The sequence below is a fragment of the Sus scrofa genome, chromosome 9 (genome assembly GCF_054392235.1).
Source record: "Sus scrofa isolate SSC_HxYL_T2T_F1_AM1 chromosome 9, Sscrofa_HxYL_maternal_Yorkshire_Landrace_v2.0, whole genome shotgun sequence".
NCBI lineage: Eukaryota > Metazoa > Chordata > Mammalia > Artiodactyla > Suidae > Sus > Sus scrofa.
The window spans coordinates 76,501,873-76,522,673 of record NC_139391.1 but is presented as its reverse complement, the minus strand read 5'-3'; the positions used below and the strand labels follow the sequence as shown (position 1 = coordinate 76,522,673).

Here is a 20,801-nt window from a genome sequence, read left to right as displayed (position 1 = left end):
GAGAGATACTTGGTGTACCAGAGGTTATGCATCTCAAGAAGACATTATGCAGTGTTAGCTGAGATTGATCTCTTTAATTTGTTTTATGAGGTCCTGACGATATTTTGTACCCCTTTTTATTTTTCCATTTCTAGGGACAGCTGTTTTTCAGGTTTTTTTGGAGGAATGCAAAGTCCTCTATCCTTAAGACAAATGAGGTGAGAAATGCACTGCTGTAAAGATCTCCAAACTTAGTTCATTTTGTCAAAAGAAGACCAATTGGAATGTAGTATTCTGGAACCAGTAATTACCTATTTCCATTAAAACCTCCTTTGGGGAATTGTGTAGCAGAGGGGAATGTAAATCCTCTTTCACTCCTTAGACCTCACAAGTTGGAGGTACAGATACTTTCAGTATATTTGTTAATTTTGTTCTTTAGTCTTTGGAATAATGGCTTTGGTTATTTAAAAGTGTCAATTTGAGGGAGTTCCCTGGTGGCTCAGCAGTTTAAGAATCCAGTGTTGTCACTGCTGTTGCCAGGGTTCCATCCCTGGCCCTGAAATAGTTGCAGGCTGAGGGTGTGGTCAAAAAAACCCAAAACAACAACAAAAAAAAACCCCAAAAACAAGCCCCCAAAAAGTCAGCTTGAGAGACAGATGGAAATAAATATGGAATATTAATTATTTTTGCTATTTGTAGATTGAAGCAGTTTGTGCTTCTTGCATTATACTGTTTAAATATTTATTCACTTTATTAGATGTAATAGAATTGTTTTGAATGGAGATCAGGTGCTCCATTGATCAAATCAATCAAATGAAATTGATATTTATCAGGCTTAAGTTTTTGTTGAAAACTGAAAAACAACTGTATTCCATCCCCCCCCCCGTATATATTAATGTCCCCCTCCCCTTCTTAGGTAAGTGGTATTATCTTAGCCATACTGTTAAGCAGTTTGCCACTTAGAATATCTTGGACATCTTTCTTTTGTGTTTGATCAGTCTTAGTTTTTAAAGTTGACTGTATAGCATTATATTGTATAGATATACCACAATTTATTAATCATTCTACTATTGGGGACCATTTGGTTTCCTTCTTTTTTTTGCTATGACAAATAATATTATAATGGTCTTTTTTAAAAATAAGAAATGTGTATTATTTTTCTTTATTTTCTTTGGATAATCTCCAAGAAGTAGAAATGCTGGGTTAAAAGAACAGATGGTGTCAAATTCCTTTCCAACAGTGATATGTGAGAATTTTTCCCGTTTCATATGTTCACCAACTGTTGATAATCGTTACCAATGTCTTCAGGCTTACCTGGGGCTACTCATCCTATTTTTGGGGGTCAGTTTATTGCATGTATAGTATTGCAATCCAAACACATTTTTGTAGCTAGTTCTAAGTTCAGTTTAACTCTTTTTTTCCCCGTATAAATGGGGTACTTAGTTTTAGATTCCTTAGTAACAAGTTGCTATAAAAAATGATTTACTTAAATATTAAATATTTAAGTTAAAAATATATAGGAAGATATATTTGAATGAAATCCAGAACTGTGGATAGACATTAGGAAGATGGGCCTTTTTGAAAGAAGGAACAACTTAAAGGCAGGGAGACAAGAATGACTGGTTAAGAATGTTTAAGACCAGAAGTTTGAGAGTGGTGGTGCTTGGTTATGAGGTAAAATAGAGGAGATGGATAGAATGGTCAGTGTGAAGATTTTACCTTCTTGGCGAGAGCTGCAGAGGTCTTTAATCAGGGAATGGGGGACACACTCATATTTGTTTTGCAGGTATACTATGGGAGCAGTTTTGAATCACAGATGTTAGAGAGGCTGTTATAGTCTGAGTGAGAGAATAGCAAAGAGTAGAGAGGTTGGGTTTCAGAGATACTGAAGAAGCTGAATTAATGTTTTGTCAGTTTCTGCTCTACAGCAAAGTGACCCAGTCATACATATGTATGACAGAACATTGTAAATGAACTATAATGAAAAAATTTAAAAAAGGAGCTGCAGGTACATGGTTCGATGACTGGGGTTGAGGAAAATAAAAGCAAAGCTTTTAGGGTTTTTTTTTTTTTATCATGTGTGACTATTAGGAAAGTAGTAGTGATTACATTAATTAGAGGAAGGCTAGTTTATTTAGGGGGTGGGAAAGATGCTCACTTTGGTTTTGGATTTGTTAATTTATGTGGAAGATATTTTCATGGAAAACATACTCAATAAAATCCTCCTATGACAGAGTTAGGAGAAACTTTACTACTCTTAAGAAATTTGACATATATTTTTATTGAGTTTTAGTTTGTCATTAGAAAAAGTAGAAATTTTAGGTGTTCGCATTGGTGCAGCGGAAATGAATCTGACTAGTATCCATGAGGATGCAGGTTCCATCCCAGGCCTCCCATAGTGGGTTAAGGATCCGGCGTTGCCACGAGCTGTGGTGTAGGTCACAGAATCGGCTCAGATCTGGTGTTGCTGTGCTGTGGCATACATCATCAGCTACAGCTCCAATTCCACCCCTAGCCTGGGTACTTCCATATGCCATGGGTGTGGCCCTAAAAAAAAGGCAAAAAAAAAGAAATTTTAAAAAGCCAAGACAAATATAAATTGGAGTTTTACTGTTTTCTTCCTGCATCTCATTGGATCATCTCGCACCTTTGGAAAGCACTGGTCTTATCTACACCTGTCAGTGTTCTGTCCTGTTATCCAGTAGAGGTCACCCTTGAGCATCTCTAAGAGAACAGGCTTTTGAACTGTGCAAGGTAAAACCTTCATTCTTTAGTTAGGAGGATTTTATTTTTAAATTTCTAAACGCATGCATTTTTGGGAGAGTATGAGTTTCAGAGTAGTATGTGGGTATTATGGAGCTATGAAGAATAATGAACTCAGAGTTTAGGGCAGTCTAAAATGTCGATTCGCTGTTATTTGATGCTTACTTTGTGAATGTCCTTCATTTTGTTTGAATGTTATTTGAATCTATAATTTTGGAATCTTAATTCTTGGAGGATTTGTAGATTATCTGAGTTACAGGAATGTTCCCATCCTATAGGCATAATCCAAGTTCTTTGTAAATTCTTGGAGAAAATCAAAGACAGACACAGAGGAAATTTTAAAATACTGATCTTGAAAGCAGTGTCTCAAGCCCAGAGATATTAGTGGTGAGTTGGAACCATCTATCTCTATTTTCTATTTTATGGTTAATTAGGAGAGAGGAGAAGAGAAATGCTTCTTTAAGTGAGAAAAGCTCATTGTAAGTAATTAGAAATCAAGAGCTAAGTTTATCACAGCTATAGAATTGAAAAGGAGGGAATACAGTTTAAAAAGTATGTGTTATATGGCTCAAACCACAAGCAATTTAGGAACATAAATCATCTGATATATTGAATAACAGAAGAAAACTTCTGTTATTGCTTTTCTTATCAAAATTTCCTATAAATAGAGGTGCTTTTTTTTAAAAATAGGGACCTATGATTATTATGTATAAGTTCATGCACTTCATACCCCATTTATAAATTATCAGGAAAATAATTTATCAAGGTTTTAGTCACTTGATCAAAGTTATATGTATTGTATAAACAGATGTAGAGAGCCTTGGGTTAGTCTTTTGTAATGTGGTGAGGTGAAGGAGAATGGCAAAAGTACTTAACGTTTTTAATATTGATATCTCATCTCTCAGCACAGTTCCACATGTGGTAGTCTGTATAGATGAGGTCTCCCATTAGGAAGATGAGAATTGGTTTGGAGTTGTTGGGTTACAACCAAGGGGATAATCAGGTAAATTGAGTGAGATGGAGATTGGAATCAGGAGCTATTGACCAGAGGTCTCTGTAAGCTAAGAATCAAGGCTCTAATGTTAGCATGGGTTTAAAGAGTACCATGAATCTAGAAAAAAGGTGTGTAGGATGGAAATTAGCTAGTATGAAGTATTGGTTTTTGCAGTTAGAGTTTGATAACTAGGAAGTAAGAACAGAGACAAATAAGTCTGGAATTTTGTGGGCAGAGGCATGGCCAGAGAGCTTGGAAATTAGAAGACAAGGCAGAATGGATTTAGGAGGATTAAGCCAAAGACTTGGAAACTAGAAAGATAAAGCAGTGATGGAGAGTGGCGACTGTGTGCCAAGGCAGGCAAGGCCAAATAAAATTAGTAAGATAAGGTCAGTGATAATTCTGGGGCGGTGATGATACTTTATGGCTTTTCTTTATGTTAAGAATGGATGTAGCCCCTGACCCACAGATAATCAGAAGCAGTGAGCTAGGGAGTGGGAGTGTGGTGGCTGACTTGTTACCACCGCACCAGGAAGGCTGGTTCTTTAGGTATTTTCTTATGGAAATGACCATGATGCATATAGGATCATAATATGGTCTGTTAGTTGTCTAACACATGTGTTCGTGTAATATTATGTATGTTGTTTCACACAGCATTCCGAAAGGTTTGGGCTACCTGACAATTATGGCACCAGGAAACTTCTTGTGTATGAGAAGTAACTTTCTCTTTGGTTCAAGAAGTTGGATGATCCGATTTTCAGCCGAAATCCTTTTTAAATCAGTTTCATTTAGGCCTTTTGGTGTGAAGTGTGATAATGCAGACAGTGAGCCTTTGAAGAATGAAGAACTGCTGAATAATTTGCTTACTTTGGGAGTAGATATTGACATGGCAAAGAAACGACAGCCTGGAGTTTTTAATAGGACAGGTACTAATGAACAGGACCTTAAGTCATTCCTCCTGTCCAAAGGAGCTAGCAAAGAAGTGATTGCTAGCATCATATCAAGATATCCACGAGCCATGACACGCACACCTGAAAGTCTTTCAAATCGGTGGGATTTGTGGAGAAGAATTATGACATCAGACCTTGAAATTGTAAATATCTTGGAACGTTCTCCTGAATCCTTTTTTCGGTCCAGTAACAACTTAAACTTAGAGAATAATATAAAGTTCCTCAGCTCAATTGGATTGACCCGTAAATGCCTTTGTCGATTGTTGACCAATGCCCCACGCACCTTCTCCAATAGTCTTGATCTGAATAAACAGATGGTTGAATTTTTGAAAGAAGTCTGTTTGTCTTTGGGTCACAGTGATCCCACAGATTTTATCAGGAAGATAATTTTTAAAAACCCTTTCATCTTAATTCAGAGCACCAAACGGGTAAAGGCTAATATAGAGTTCTTACAGTCAACGTTCAACTTGAACAACAAGGAGCTGCTTGCTCTGATATGTGGTCCAGGAACGAAAATCCTAGAACTTTCCAATGATTATACCAGAAGAAACTATGCAAATATCAAAGAGAAGCTGTTTTCTCTTGGATGTACTGCAGAACAGGTACAGAAGTTTGTTTTAAGTTATCCAGATGTGGTCTTCTTGGGAGAGAAAAAGTTTAATCATAAAGTAGACTGCCTCATAGAAGAAAAAATTAGCATTTCACAAATAATGGAAAATCCTCGGATTTTGGATTCAAGCGTAAGCACTTTAAAAAAGCGAATCAAAGAGTTGGTAAAGTCTGGCTATAACTTCAGTACATCAAATGTCAGTCTTCTGTCTTGGAGTCAAAAAAGATATAATGCTAAATTGAAAAAGTTAAGCACTGTATAGAACACTGTTCTGGGAAATTAAGCAAAGGAGTGTCTTATAATGTAGTGATAGAATGTCATTTTGAATTTGGAGCTGTCAAAAAGAGGTTTGCTTTCTTAACTATATGTACATATATAGTGTTCCTTTGGATATTTTATTTTAAAGATTCATAAAAACTCATGGTCAGTATAGTCTTTCCAGCTACCTTTTCTGTAGTTTGAAGTAATACAACATTCAACTTTATAATAAAGGTCATCGCTGTTATATAAATGGTAGTTGCTGAGTGCTAAGACAGAATATGTATAGAAAGTACAAAATAAGCTTTTTTTTGGTTTATGCTTAAATTTTAAAATGGACAGATTCACTTAGTTCTAGTTCCTCTCATGGTGTTAAATGGAAGCCTATTTCTCCTGTTATCCCATGTATCTTATTATTATTTACCTTCAAAAGAGAATGCCAGTAAAAATCTGACAACAGGAAGGAGGAATTTTTTGTCCCATATCCTACATACTCTATTTACGCCACTGGTATGCTCCACCACTCCACACCACCAACTTGGGCTCAGTTTTTCTGGGTCTATCCTGATGTTTTTGAATATAAAGGCCACTATGGTAGGTAGAATAATGGCCACTCAAAGATAGCACTGTCTTAATTACCAAAACCTTTGGATATGTTACATTATATTGCAAAAAGACTTTGTAGATTAAGGACCTTAATTTAAGATTCTGAGTTGAGGAAGGACCTTTGTGATTAAGGACCTTAATTTAAGATTCTGAGTTGAGGGAGTTACTGTGGATTATCTGGGGGAGCCTAAGTGTAATCATAATGGTCCTTAAAAGTGGAAGAGGGAGGTAAAAGCAGAGGTCAGAGTGATGTGGTGTAAGGACTTGACCCACTTTTACTGACTTTGAAGGAAGGGGACATGAACCAAGGAATGCAGGCCTCTAGAAAGTGGAAAAGGCAAGGAAGTGTTCTTCCCTTGTGCCTCAGAAAGGAGCAGCCGTGCTGAGACCTTGACTTTAACTCATGTTAACCTTCAGACCTCCAGAGCCAGAAGATAATAAACGTTGTTTTAAGCCACTGAGTTTGTGATAATTTGTTACAGCAGCAAATAGACTAATTTTGAGGTGAAAAAATGTACCTTTAGTATCATATCTGTATTTTTTCCTCTTGTAATTATTTTTAAATCCACCTACCTTTCTGAAATGTCTGATAAGTTAATGTTTGTAAAGTCCTCTAAATGTATTGATAAAAATCTTAATGTAAGTAATAAAATCTAAATAAAGAAATATTTTGCCTAGTGAGTTAGTGTAATGAATAATGATAATTTCTGTGATTTTTTTTATTGGTATTTCTTCTCATGTAAATAAAGAAGCAGAAGTTTCTAGAGGCATTGACTTAAAAAAAATGACAAACATGATATCTGTATCTTGAAGAAGTTCACAGTCTAGCTTTATTTAACTGAGAGAGGTAACAAATTATATGACCTTTGTTATTTTTTATTGTTTTCCAGAGGCATTTGTTTTCATGATGTGGATTTCGAATTAAATAACAATGACACATAACCTTTGAAGCCGTCTTTCTTGTTATCCTTTTATTTTCTTTTAGTGAAGTATAGTTGATTTACAGTGTTGTGTTTCAGGTGCACAGTATAGTGATTCAGTATTATTTTTGCTGATTATACTCTGTTATATGTATATATAAGACATATATGTCAAGATAATGGGTGTAATTCCCCATGTTAAGCCTTCTTATCATTGATACCTCAAAAATACTTATTCCTACCACTGATAGAAACAGAATGCTTGTTTTTTTCCAAAGCTGTTTATCAATGACACTCCTTTGCAATTACTTCCAATAAACTCTGATGGCAGACCTGGCATAATTTAGAAATCATGGGCTTTATAAATACATTTCTTTAGAGTAATATATCTGGGCACCATTTCTGACTATCATGGTAACTATGTAAATATTTTGATTTTATTGAACTTATTTTCTCACCTGTAAGATTAAAAATTGACTTCATAAAGAATCAGATGACATAGGGTCTTCAAGTTTTCTTGCACATAGTTAACTGTTCAATAGTAGCTGTAATAAATACTTACAGTAGTATTTTTAAAAACAGTTTTATTGATGTATAATTCACATATCATGTAGTTCAAAGTAAAGAATTTAGTTTTTTAAAAATATTCATAATGCTGTGTGATTAATCATCGCCACAATCCAACTTTACAATATGTTTGTGCTTCTTAACAGAGACCCTAAACCCATTAGTCAATTCCTGTTACCCCCTCCTTCCCTAGCCCTAAGCAACCAGTGATCTACTTTATAAATTTGCCTATTCTGGACATGTCATATAAGTGGGACCATACAGTATGTAGTCTTTTGTGATTGACTTCTTTCATTTAACATAGTTTTTTCAAGTTTATTCTGGTATTATGAAAAAGTATTTTATTCCTTTTTATTGCCAAATAATCTCTTGTATGGAGACAGTAGTATTATTGGGAGTACATTTTATCATTATGGCTTAAGATCCTGAGATGGGGAGTTTATTCTGGATTATCTGGGTGGACTCACTGTAATCAAAGGGATCCTTAAAAGTAGAAGAAGGAGGTAAAAGAGGAGGTCAGAGTGAATGTGATGTAAGAAGGACTTGACCCACTTTTACTGGTTTTGAAGGAGGAAGGGACATGAACCTTTTTAATTCTTTTAAGTCTTCTGATTTGTACGAGAGTACTTTCTGAGGTATTGCTTTGAAGTCTAACAAGCTTATTAGGAATTTGAGGGAGGTGGGTAGAGGAAATACAAATTTTTTGGCATCAACTGGTCATGAGGATTATAACTGCAGACAATTGATGCAGCACTACGTTGTCAGTGGCCAAGGAGAATGTGGGATGCACAGAAGGAAAATACAGTTCCTATTTGGAAGGTTGGGGAGGGAGGGACAACTTTGCAGAAACAAATGTGTAATGCCTATCAGGCAAGATTAACATGTCATGTGTGCGTGTGTATTTAATGAAGTATAGTTGCTTGACAATGGTGTATTAGTTTCTGGTGGATAGCAAAGTGATTCAGAATATATTCTTTTTCAGATTCTTTTTCATTAGAGTTTATTACAATATATTGAATATCGTTCCATGAGCTATACAGTTGGACCTTATTTATTTTATATATGGTAGTTTGTAACATGTTGTATTTTAAAGTTGGAATCTGAGAGAGAATCAATTCTTCATATACACACTACTATATATAAAATAGGTAGGTAATAAATACTTACTGTATAGCACAGGGTAATTACTCAATACTGTGTAATAACCTATATGGGAAAAGAATCTGAATAAGAATAGATATATGTATGTTTAATTGATTTATCTTGTACACCTGAAATGAGCACAGCTTTGTAAGTTAGATATACTCCAATAAACTTTATTTTAAAAAACTGAAAAAAATAGTCCTTAAAAAAAAAGTTATAGGCATATCTTGGAGATTATTGTAGAGGTTATTGTGGGTTCAGTTCCAGATCACTACAGTAAAGCAAATGTTGAAATAAAATGAGTCACATGGAATTTCTTGGTTTCCCAGTGCATGTGAAAGTTGTGTTTATAATGTAGTCTATTAAGTATATAATAACATATCTTAAACCAATAATACTTTCATTAAGAATACTTTATTGCTGGAGTTCCCATCGTGGCTCAGTGGTTAACGAATCTGACTAGGAACCATGAGGTTGTGGGTTTGATTCCTGCCCTTGCTCAGTGGGTTAGGGATCTGGTGTTGCTGTGCGCTGTGTTGTAAACCCCTAGACCGGGGACCTCCGTATGCCTCGGGAAGCGGCCCTAGGAAAGACAAAATAACAACAACAACAACAGAAGTACTTTATTGCTAAGAAATGCTAAACATCATCTTAGACTATAGTGAGTCATCATCTTTTTTGCTGGTGGAGGGTTGCCTGGATGTTGATGACTGCTGACTGATCAGGGTGGTGATTGCTGAAGGTTGGGGTGCGTGTGACAGTTAAAATAAGACTTAACAGTGAAGTTTGGTGCATGAGTTGACTCTTACTTTCATGAATGAATTCTCTGTAGCGTGCAATGCTGTTTGATAATATTTTACCCACAGTAAAACATCTTTCAGAATTGGAGTTAGTCCTCTCCAACCCTGCCACTGTTTTTTCAACTAGGTTTATTTCATAGCTTAAATCCTTTGTTGTCATTTCAACAATCTTCACAGCATCTTCACCAAGAATAGTTTCCATGTTAAGAAGCCACTGTTTACTCTTCCATAAGAAGCAACTTCTCATGCTTTAAAGTTTTATCATGAGGTTTTAGCAGTTAATTCACATTCAGGCTCCACTTATTTCTCCTTGTTGCTACCACATCTGCATTTCTTTCCTTCACAGAAGTCTTAAACCCCTCAAAGTCATCGAGGAAGATTGGATTCTTTTTCCAAACTCCTGTTAATGTTGATATTTTGGGAGTTACCTTGTGGTGCAGTGGGCTAAAGATCGAGCATTGTCACTGTAGTGGCTCAGGTTGCTGCTGTGGTGTGGGTTTGATCCGTGGCCTGGGAACTTTCACATCCTGTGGGCATGACCAAAAAAAAAAAAAAAAAAAAAAATCCTGAAGCCAAAATAAAAATGTTATTTTTATCTCTTCACAAAGGTTCTTAGTGGCATCTAGAATGGTGTATTTTTAATATTCTCAATAAATAATAGTGGGAAAGAATATGAAAAAGAATATAAAATTGAATCACTTTGCTGTACACCAAAAACATAATATTGTAAATCAACTATACTTCAATAATAATAATAAGGAATGGTGAGTCCTTTCCATAAGGTTTTTGATTTGCCCAGATCCATCAGAGGAAATTACTATCTATGGTAGCAATAGCCTTATAGGATGTATTTCTTAATAAGACTTGAAGTTACTCCTTGATTCACGGGCTACAGAATGGATGTTCTGTTAGCAGGCATGAAAAACAACATTAATTTCCTTTACATCTCCATCAGAGTTCTTGGGTACCAGGTGCACTGTCAGTGGGCAGTGATATTTTTGAAAATAATTTGTTCTGAACAGTAGGTCTCAACAGTGAGCTTAAACTGTTCAGTAAATCAGTTTGTCAACAGACGTGCTTGACCCAAGCTTTGTTGTTTCATTTAGCGAGCACAGAGTAGATTGCACATAATTCTGAAGAGCCCAAGGATTTTTGGAAAATTAAATAAGCATTGTCTTCAACTTCAAGTCATCACCTGCACTTTTCCCTAACAATAGAGTCAGCTTGTTCTTTGAAGCATTGAAGCTAGGCATTGACTTCTCCTCTCTCGCTTTGAAGGTCTTAGAAAGTGTCTTTTTCTGATAGAAGGCTGTTTCATCTACATTGAAAATCTAGTTGTTTAGTGCAGCTGCATTCATTAATGATCTTGGCTAGGTCTTTGGGATAACTTGGAGCAGCTTCCACATCAGCCCTTGCACTTTTATGTTCTAGAAATGGCTTTTTTAATCTAAACCTCATGAACCAGCCTCTGCTACCTTCCAACTTTTTTTTGAAATTTTACTTTTATTTTTTTTTACAGAGTAAAATACATATATTTGAACACAATTACATTCACACAGATTATTATATCATGGATCTTAAGAAAGAGATTAAGTGACTCCCTCTGGAGAAGTGGAATGGAAAATATGCTGAGACAAATAGGAAATTTATTCTATACTTCATCCCATTTTGTATGGCTTTCATCTTTACTATTTAGTATTATCTATTACATTTTAATTTTTCTTTAAAAATTAGCATTATATTAAATTGTGTATATTGTGCAACTAAAATTTATAAAGAAAGCCTTATATACCATTAAATATTTTATATAGCATAATAAAAATAACTTAACTGGTAAGAATAACAAAAATAATACACCCTCTGAAAATAAGTAAAATATAAAATGCATAAATTGGTCAAAAAACAGTGTAACTATATAAATATGTCCTCACAATTTGTTACATCTTATTGATTCTTCAATATAGGCATTACACCATTCTAGGTGATGTGATAAACAAGACATTATAGATCTTATTGTACCATGGAGAGAAATGGTTATTAATAATACAATTGTAGAACTGTATTATTTAATCATAGAGTTGCATTATTTAATTATAATTATCATAAATTCTTTGATGGAGAGGAAATCAGAATCAGATGTAAGAAGACCTCAGCATTCCAAGAATGATGTCAAATGACCCCCTTCATGGTGGATTATGCACTTATTTATTATAAGATACATTTCTTCTCCAGAGATTCCTTGTTTGTGTATCAATTGTAGATTTTTGGTTTGCAGTTATTCTGAAGTTTTGATATAAGAGTCTATATGTATATGAGATTGTTTTAAGTTGTTGTTTTCTTAATTGCAATTTTATCTCCAGTGTCCTGCATTTGTACCCACCTCTTCTCATGATTTCTGATTTTGGTGGTATAATTGTGCATGGATGATTTCGTATCTTTACTGTATATATACTTTTACTTGTGAGCCTTGTCATTTGTGGAATTTTTGTTTCCTGTTGCTGTCTTTTCTTTTCTGCCTAGAGAAGTTCCTTTAGTATTTGTTGTAAGGCTGGTTTAGTGTTGCTGAATTCTCTCAGCTTTTGCTTATCTGTGAAGGTTTTGATTTCTCCTTCAAATCTGAAGGAGAGCCTTGCTGGGTAGAGTAATCTTGGTTGGAGGTTTTTTTCCTTTCATCATGTTAAGTAGATCATGCCACTCCCTTCTGGCCTGCAGAGTTTCTGCTGAAAAATCTGACGATAACCTTATTGGTGTTCCCTTGTATGTTACTTGTTTCTTTTCCCTAGCTGCTTTCAAGATTTTCTCTTTGTCTTTAATTTTGGTCAGTTTGATTAATATGTGTCTTGGTGTCTTCCTCTTAGGGTTTATTTTATATGGTACTCGTTGTGCTCCCTGGATTTGAGTGAGTGGTTCCTTTCCCATGTTAGGGAAGTTTTTGGCTATTATCTCTTGGAATATTTTTTCTGTCCCCTTCTCTCTCTTCTTCTGGCATCCCTATACCCCTATAATACAGATGTTGGTGCGTTTAACGTTGTCCCAGAGTTCTCTGAGACTCTCTTCATTTCTTTTCAATCTTTTTTCTCTTTTCTGTTCCGTATTCATAATTTCCACTAATCTGTCCTCCACCTTGCTTATTTGTTCTTCTGCCTCCTGTATTCTGCTGTTAGCTGCTTCTAGTGAATTTTTTATTTCAGTTATTGTATTTTGCATCTCTTCATGTTTAAGTTTTATAACTTGTATCTCTTTGCTCAGTGTTTCCTGTAAGTTATCCATCTTTGCCTCCAGTTTATTCTCAATGTCTTGCATCATCTTCAGCGTCAACAGCCTAAAGTCTGTTTCCTGGAGGCTGAGACTCTCCTGATCACTTAGCTGTTTTTCTGGGTTTTTTTCTTTCTTCCTCATCTGAGTTATAGTTCTCCGTCTTTTCGTTTTTACAGATTTTTTGGTGTGGTGACCTTTTTACAGATAATAGAGTTGTAGCCTCTCTTACTTCTGGTGTCTTTCCCCCTGTGGCTGAAGTCGGTATGGGTGCTTGCTGTAGGCTTCCTGAGGGGAGGGGCTGGTGCCTGCCCCCTGGTAGGTGGAGCTGATTCTAGTCCCTCTGGTGGGTGGGGCTTAGTCTCTCGATGGGATTAGAGGCAGCTGTGTGCCGAGGGGTCTTTAGGTAGCCTGTTTACTGAGAGGCAAGGCTGTGATCCCTGTTTTGTTGTTTGCCCTGGGGCTTCTCAGCAGCTGACTGACCGTTAGGACCAGATTTTCCCAAAATGGCCACCTCCAGAGAAAGGCACAGCTGCTGAATATTCCCTAGAGCTTTGCTTTCAATGTCCCTCCCTCACAATAAGCCACATTCACCCCTGTTTTCCCAGGATGTCCTCCAAGAACTGCAGTCAGGTTTGACACAGATTCCTATGGAGACCTCGTTCTGCCCTGGGACCCAATGAACATGAACGTCTGTGTGCGCCTTTTAAGAATGGGGTCTCCATTTCCCCCAGTCCTGTGGAGCTCCTGCTCACAAGCCCCACTGGCCTTCAATGCCAAATGCTCCAGGGGCTCTTTCTTCCAGTGCCAGATCCCCGCACATGAGAGTTTGATGCAGGGCTCAGAACTCTCACTCCTGTAGGTGAGTCTCTGTGAACCAGTTAGTTTTCAGTCTGTGGAGCTTCCCACCCCGGAGGTATGGGGTTGTTTATATCGTGAAATTGCCCCTCCTACCTCTTGATGTGGCCTCCTCTTCTTCTTCTGGAGTAGGGTATCTTTTTAAAGGTTTCTGGTCCATTTGGGTGGAGATTGCTCAGCCTTTAGTTGTGAATTTTGTTTTTAGGAGAGAAGATGCACTCCAGTCCTTCTATTCCACCATCTTAATCCTCTCTCGTGACTTGCTTTAACCTTCCAACTTTTCTTCTGCAGCTTCTTCACCTCTTTCAGCCTTTACAGAATTGGACACACTTAGGGTCTTGCTCAAGATTAGGCCTTGGCTTAATGGAATGCTGTGGCTGCTTTGATCTTCTACCCGGACCACTAAAACTTTCTCCATATCAACAACAAGGCTGTTTCATGTATCACTTGTATGTTCACCAGAGTAGAACATTTAATTGCCTTCAAGAGCATTCTCTTTGCAGCTTGACTGTTTGGCGCAAGAGGCCTATCTTGTTTTTCAGCCTGCTTTCCTCACGAAGTTTAATCATTTCTAGCTTTTTATTTAAAGTGAGAGACATGTGACTCTTCCTTTCACTTGAACACTGAGAGACCATATTAGGGTATTGATTGGTCTAATATCAATATTGTTGTGTCTCAGGGAATAGAGAAGACCAAAGAGAGGGAAAAAGAAGGGGAATCAGCTGGTTAGTGGAGCAGTCAGAACACACACATTTATCAGTTAAGTTCACTATCTAATTTGGCACCCCAAAACAGTTACAATAATAACATCAAAGATCACTGATCATAGATCACCGTAACAAAGAAAATAATAATGAAAAAATTTGAAATATTGGAAGAATTACCAAAATGAAACACAGAGACTTGAAATGAGGAAATGTTGGAAAAATAATACCAAGAGGGCAGCTGTCCCCTGCTTTGTTCTTAATGTCCCATATGTGCAGATAAATTTAGACTTTGGCCTTTCCCACAAGAGAACAAGGCCTCTGATGAAGTTTTATGCCCTGTGGAGAACTGATGTGTTACTTTGATTAGTAAACTGGCTGGATTTAGTCTCCAGGCAGCCACACACAGCCTCCTTTCCAAGGAAAGAAGGATGCGTGGTCCCAAGTTAGAGGCATTCCTTCCTTTTTGCTTTCCCACAGCCAGGGAGTACTGATTGTCACATTATAGTCTGAGCATCAATTAAACTGTCTGTAGCAAAATTAATGCACTTGGGTCGGCATTATTCCACCCTGTATATGTGGACATATCTTGCAAACTTGCTTAGCTTCTTCAGAATACAGATTTCTCCTGATCGAAGCTGTATGACTACATTTCATGTAAGCATGATACATGTGGCTGAAGCTTATTGATTTAGCTAAATGTGATAATGTCTTCACAGAATTAAAGTTTGGTTGATGTGTATGAAATTATATACAGTTATATAATTAATAATTAAAGTAATAACTGATAAAAAGAAAGCTAAAAAAAGAAAAAAGAAAAAAAAAAACAGTATTAAAGCTAAGTCCTAATCGACCTGTGTTTACTTGTGCTCAGAACTTCATTGAACTGTAGGGGGAACTGGAGACAGAGGTTTGGCTTACACAGTTTTCTAAAGTCAGCTATAAGTCTGACTGATAATTCAAACTAAGTAAAGAATTCTTTAAATACCAAGAGAGTTAGCAGGGGATCATTTTATCTGTAGGTTCTGTCAGCCTCAAGCTGGAAGAAATAAACTGATAGTCTTATATAACGGTGTTTCCCTTGGTAATTTAATGTCTGTTTAAAAGAATGCAAAAACTGTATTCCTTGAATGGTTGTTCTTTACTTTTAAGCAAATATTTCTGTTCAGTTGTTTCAGGCAGTTCCCAAATTATATATTTAGGGCGCTCTACATTTTAACCTAGGTTTGTGGTTCTCTTATTGTTTGTGACACAATCTTAATGCTAAAAATATCATGCAGTAATATCTGTCCACTTTTTCAGTTAGCACTGCCAATCCTCTGTTCTTGTTTAATTTTCATCTTTAAACTTGTGTGGTATTTGTTAGGTGTCTGTAGGAAAAATCCAGCATAATGTAGTATGGTCTCGGCGTAATTGCATTTGATATAATTTGTTAACTTTCATTCTTTTGGGGCTTGAGGGTTTTTTGTTTCCTGTTTGTTTTTAATAAAGATTTTAATGGTTATATCTGAAGTGAGGTAATCAGATTTTGCTATAAGACTAAATGTTATATAACAAATAGACGTATTATAAACTATTCTTAGTTTCTGTGTTGCTTTTAGAAGACCTTGCACATTCAAATGTGTGTGCTCTTGGATCTTCCATGGTATCTAATGTAGCTGTTTTGATGACCTCACCCACTTAATGATAACTGGCCAGAAAAGTAAAACAAATAATAATAAGAAGTCCATTGTAGTAGTTCAGGTGAGAAATGATTGTGACTTGGGTTAAGGTGGTAACAGTAGATGTGGGAGATGCTGATGGATATACTTTATAGCAATGCTGTCCAATAGAAATATAATGTGAACCACCAATACATATATATATATTTAAAAATTTATATATATTTATTTAAAAATTTATTCAGGTGTTCAGTGGCCACATGTGGCTGACAGCCAATATTAGATAATACAGGTATATTATTATATTATTATAATAATATAATAGTATAGAATTTGGTGATGGATTAGATGTAAGGAATTAGTAAGAGGGAGGATTCTATGATGTCCCTGTGATTTCTAGTTTGATTGATGGGTATTTGGTAGTACCTTTTGAGATGGAACAAGCTGGGGGGAAGAAAAGGTTTAAGATAGAAGGAATAAAGAATTCAGTGTTAGGCATGTTAAACTTGAGAGATATATAGAAACAAGAAAGAGGACTGCTGGTAGTCTTGTTACCCCTTTGGATTCACTGGCAATGAGCTGGCACTACTGGCTCCTTTTGCCCCTGGCGGGAAAGGCTGTACTTTACTTACCCCTACCCGCCCCCCCCCCCAAAAAAGATCTCTAGATATCATCAGGATTGTTCCCTGTACTGGCAGACACCTTTCTTAAGAACCAGGTGCCCCAAATATATGGTTTGAACCCACAAAACTAGGTGCAGTAGTGGAAAGGGGCAGGGTTGCTCTGTTGGAGGATATACCCATGGTATGTTCATTTGCACACTGCCCTAAGCTGGTCTCCCCATAGGGTCACTAGAGGATATGGGAATCATGCAACTTGCAGACTTTCTACCTGTGAATTAGTTCCATTGTGCTCAAAGTGATGATTATTGCTGTTTATCAGAAGCCCTTTACTGGCCAAGATGTGGAGGAAAAATCCAAGTAGGCATATCAGATAAGCTATTTGAATATGAGTGGAGGAGAATTAATTTTTTCTTTTTTTTGCGGCTTTGAGATATATTTGACATATAAAATTTTTCTGCAACGTGATGGTTTGATACACTTCTATATTGTGAAATGCTTACCATGGTAGGGTTAGTTAACACTTCTATCACTCCACATAATTACTACTTCTATTTTACTATGGAGACATTTAAGGTTTACTTTCTTAGTAACTTTCAGGTGTATAATACAATATTGTTAAATATAGTCACCATGCTGTACATTATATCTCAAAAATTTATTCATCTTATAACTAAGAGTTTGTACCCTTTGACTGACATCTCCCCATTTTCTACCTCAGCCCTGGCAACCACCATTCTCCTCTGTTTCTGTGAGTTTGGCTTTTTTAGATTCCGCATGTAAGTGACAACATATAGTACAGTTTACCTTTGAATAACATGGGTTTAAACTGTATGGGTCCACTTATATGCAAATGTTTTTCAGTAAATACTCACTACAGTACTATATGAACCATGGTTGATTGAATTCATGGATGTGAAATTGTGAATACAGAGGACTGACTGTAAAGTTATACTCAGATTTTCAATTTCAGGGAAAGTTGGCACCCCTAACCCTCATAATGTTTAAAGGTCAATTATATTTGTCTTTTTTTGCCTCATTCACTTAGTATAACACCCTCAAAATTCATCCATGTTGTTGAAAATTATAGCATTTCCTTCTTTCTCATGGCTGAATAACATTCCATTGTATATTACTGCCACATTTTCTTTATCCATTTTTTCATTGACGCACATTTAGATTGCTTCTATATCCCGGCTATTGTGAATATTGATGCAATAAATATGGGAGTGCAGATATGTCTTTGAGATCCTGAGTTCATTTTCTTTAGATATATACCCAGAAGTGGAATTGCTGGATCATATGGTAGTTCTACGTTTAATTTTTTTATTAAACTCTATACTGTTTTTCATAGTGCCTTGCACCAATTTATATTCCCACCTACAGTGCACAAGGGTTCACTTTTCTCCATGTCTTCACCAACACTTATCTCTTTTCTTTTTGTTAACAGTCATTCTAATAGGCGTGACATCTCATTGTGCTTTTGATTTACATTTCCCTGATGATTAGTGATGTGGAACATCTTTTCATGTACCTAATGGCCATTTGTATGTCTGTTCAGGTCCTCTGCCAATTTTAATTGAATTTTATTTCGTTTGCTGTTGAGTTGTATGAGTTCCTTACATATTTTGGAAATTAACCCCTTAGGTATATGGCTTGCACATATCCTCCCCTATTCCATAGGTTACCTCTTCATTGTCAAGGAGCTTTTTGCCTATGTTTCCTTCTAAGAGTTTTATGGTTTCAGGTCTTTTATTTAAGTCTGTAATCCATTTTGAGTTAATTTTTGAAAGTGGTTTAAGATAGGGGTTTGGTTTCATTCTTCTGTGTCTAATTATCCAGATTTCTCAGCACTATTTATTGAAGACACTGTCGTTTCCCTACTGAGTAGTGTTGGTTCCCTGGCCAAATATTAGTTGACTGTATTTGTGTGGGTTTACTTATGGGCTCTCATTTTTCTTCCAGTAGTCTGTCTCTTTTTATGCCAACACCATACTATTTTGATTACTATAGCTTTGTAATATAGTTTGAAATCAGTAAGTGTGGTGTTTCCAACTTTGTTATTTTTTGTCAAGATTACTTTGGAGGTCTTTTGTGGTTCCTTCTGAATTTTAGGATTGTTTTTCCTATTTCTGTGAAAAATGCTGTTGGAATTTTTGATAGGGATCTCATTGAATCTATAGAAGACTATGGGTTGTATGGACATTTTAACAACATTCATTCTTCTGATCCACAAACAAGGGATATTTTTCCTTTTGCGTTCTTCAGTTTCTTTCATTACATTTTTTCCCCAGTGTACTGATCTTTCACTTCCTCAGTTAAATTTATTCCTAGGTATTTTTTTTTGATGCTTTTGTGAATGAGATTGTTTTCCTTATTTCTTTTGCAGACACTTTCTTGTTAGTGTATAGAAATGCAACTGATTTTTATATGTTCACTTTTTATCTTACAACTTTATCATATTCATTGATTAATTCTAACAGTTCTTACATGAAGTCTTTTAAAATTTTTTAACCTATTTTATATGCGTAAGATCAGGTCATATTCTCTTCCAGCAGAGACAGTTTGACTTTTTCCTTTACAGTAATTCACAGATTGTCTTTGACGGTATCCTATCAATCATATAGGTTTCTTCACTCTTTTTCATTCTTTTATCTGTTTTCCTCTGATTGAATACTTCCAAGAATCCTGTTTTCTAATTTACAGATTCTTCCTAGGTTTGGTGAATTCTGCTCTCTACTGTATTTTTAATTTCATTCATTATATTGTTTAAGTACAGAATTTCCATTTGGTCCTTTTTTAATGATTTTTTAATCTCTCTGTTAAACTTCTCACTTTGTTTGTGTATTATTTCCTGGCTGGGGAAGCTGGGTGCTCACTCACACATTATCACTTTCTGCTATAGAAGAAATCATGGGCCAAGAAGTTTTCTTGGTACTGAACTGTGCTGCCTTGGGCAAAGGGTGATGTAAGTAAAGTCAAACTTTCCCTCTTACCCTCTCTAATGCATCTAAGGTCATATATTTTTTTTTTCCCTCTAGCAGTGTTGAAACTTCTTTCCTGGACAAAGATTCCTTTATCTGTGGATGATTAAGTCAGTGTTCTTCAGGAACTCCAAGACCATGGCTGAGAGGTGGTAGAGCCAGTTTATGAGCCACTTTGGGTCCACACTCGGCTAAATTCTGTATGCCTGGTATCTGATATACCAGTGGGTGAGACTCCTCTTGGACCCCACATCCTGTAAAGGCACTTTTGTCCATGGACAGACACCAAATTATTATTGTTGAGGGAGGATGAGGAACAAAGGATATCTCATCCAGCCATCATGCTGATGTCACTGGATAGAGGAGAATTTCGATAGAAATATAAATTCTGAGATCAGTGATGTACACATAATATTTAAATTGTGGTTTAGAGGAGGAACAGACAAGAGAATATATGATCCAGCCTGAAGTTTTCCAAGATTTTAAGGTTGGGTGGGAAAAAAAACTAGGCATACATGGGATCATGGAACCTAGGAGAATAGACTATTTCAAGAAGGAGGTAGTGGTCACCTGTGGTGATGCTGTAGTGAAAGGTCAAACCTCTTTAGAGGTTTCAGCATTGCCCTCTGATGAAGTACAAGCCTCTGATCTTCAAAGCCCTCCACCCAGCTGCTCTCATCCTTGGCTTCCCCTATACTTTAAAAAAATTTTATTTTTATTTTTTTGTACTTTTCCATACTTCTAGTTCAGTGTCTAGTGCCTTTTTTTTAAACCTTCAGTCCTTACCTCATTTGTTTCATGTGGTTTGCTATATGGTACCCATCTGTTATACTTTTTTGGCTAACTATGTTGATTATATTTTTGATATCCAAAGGTAAGCATTGTTTTTTAGGTTTGTATTTTTTTCTATTATAGTTGATTTTCATTGTTCTGTTAATTTATTCTGTACAGAAAAGTGACCTAGTCATACATATATGTACCTTCTTTTTCTCACATTATCTTCCATCATGGTCCATCTCAAGTGACCAGATAAGAGTTCCCTGTGCTATGCAGCAGGATCTCATTGCTTGCCAGTAAGAATTTTAAGTTTAAGACATATCTATTCTAATATTCTTAGTGTTTACTATAA

At 36.1% G+C, this 20,801-nt stretch overlaps 1 protein-coding gene across 8 annotated transcripts in view; it reads left to right on the top strand.

The window, feature by feature from the left end:
• MTERF1 (mitochondrial transcription termination factor 1) overlaps positions 1-20,801 on the top strand; it is a 113,638-nt gene that overhangs the window by 473 nt on the left and 92,364 nt on the right. The window contains exons 2-5 of one of the 8 annotated variants that reach the window (XM_005667586.4): positions 135-197; positions 2,637-2,733; positions 3,021-3,129; positions 4,391-7,102. In XM_005667586.4, the coding sequence (XP_005667643.1) occupies positions 4,422-5,558 (1,137 nt within the window). In that variant the 5' untranslated portion in view covers positions 135-197; positions 2,637-2,733; positions 3,021-3,129; positions 4,391-4,421 and the 3' untranslated portion in view covers positions 5,559-7,102. Of the gene's footprint in view, positions 1-134; positions 198-2,636; positions 2,734-3,020; positions 3,130-4,390; positions 7,103-20,801 lie in introns of those variants that run through there. The other 7 variants (XM_005667585.4, XM_084976989.1, XR_014815751.1 and 4 more) reach the window with 7 other exon arrangements.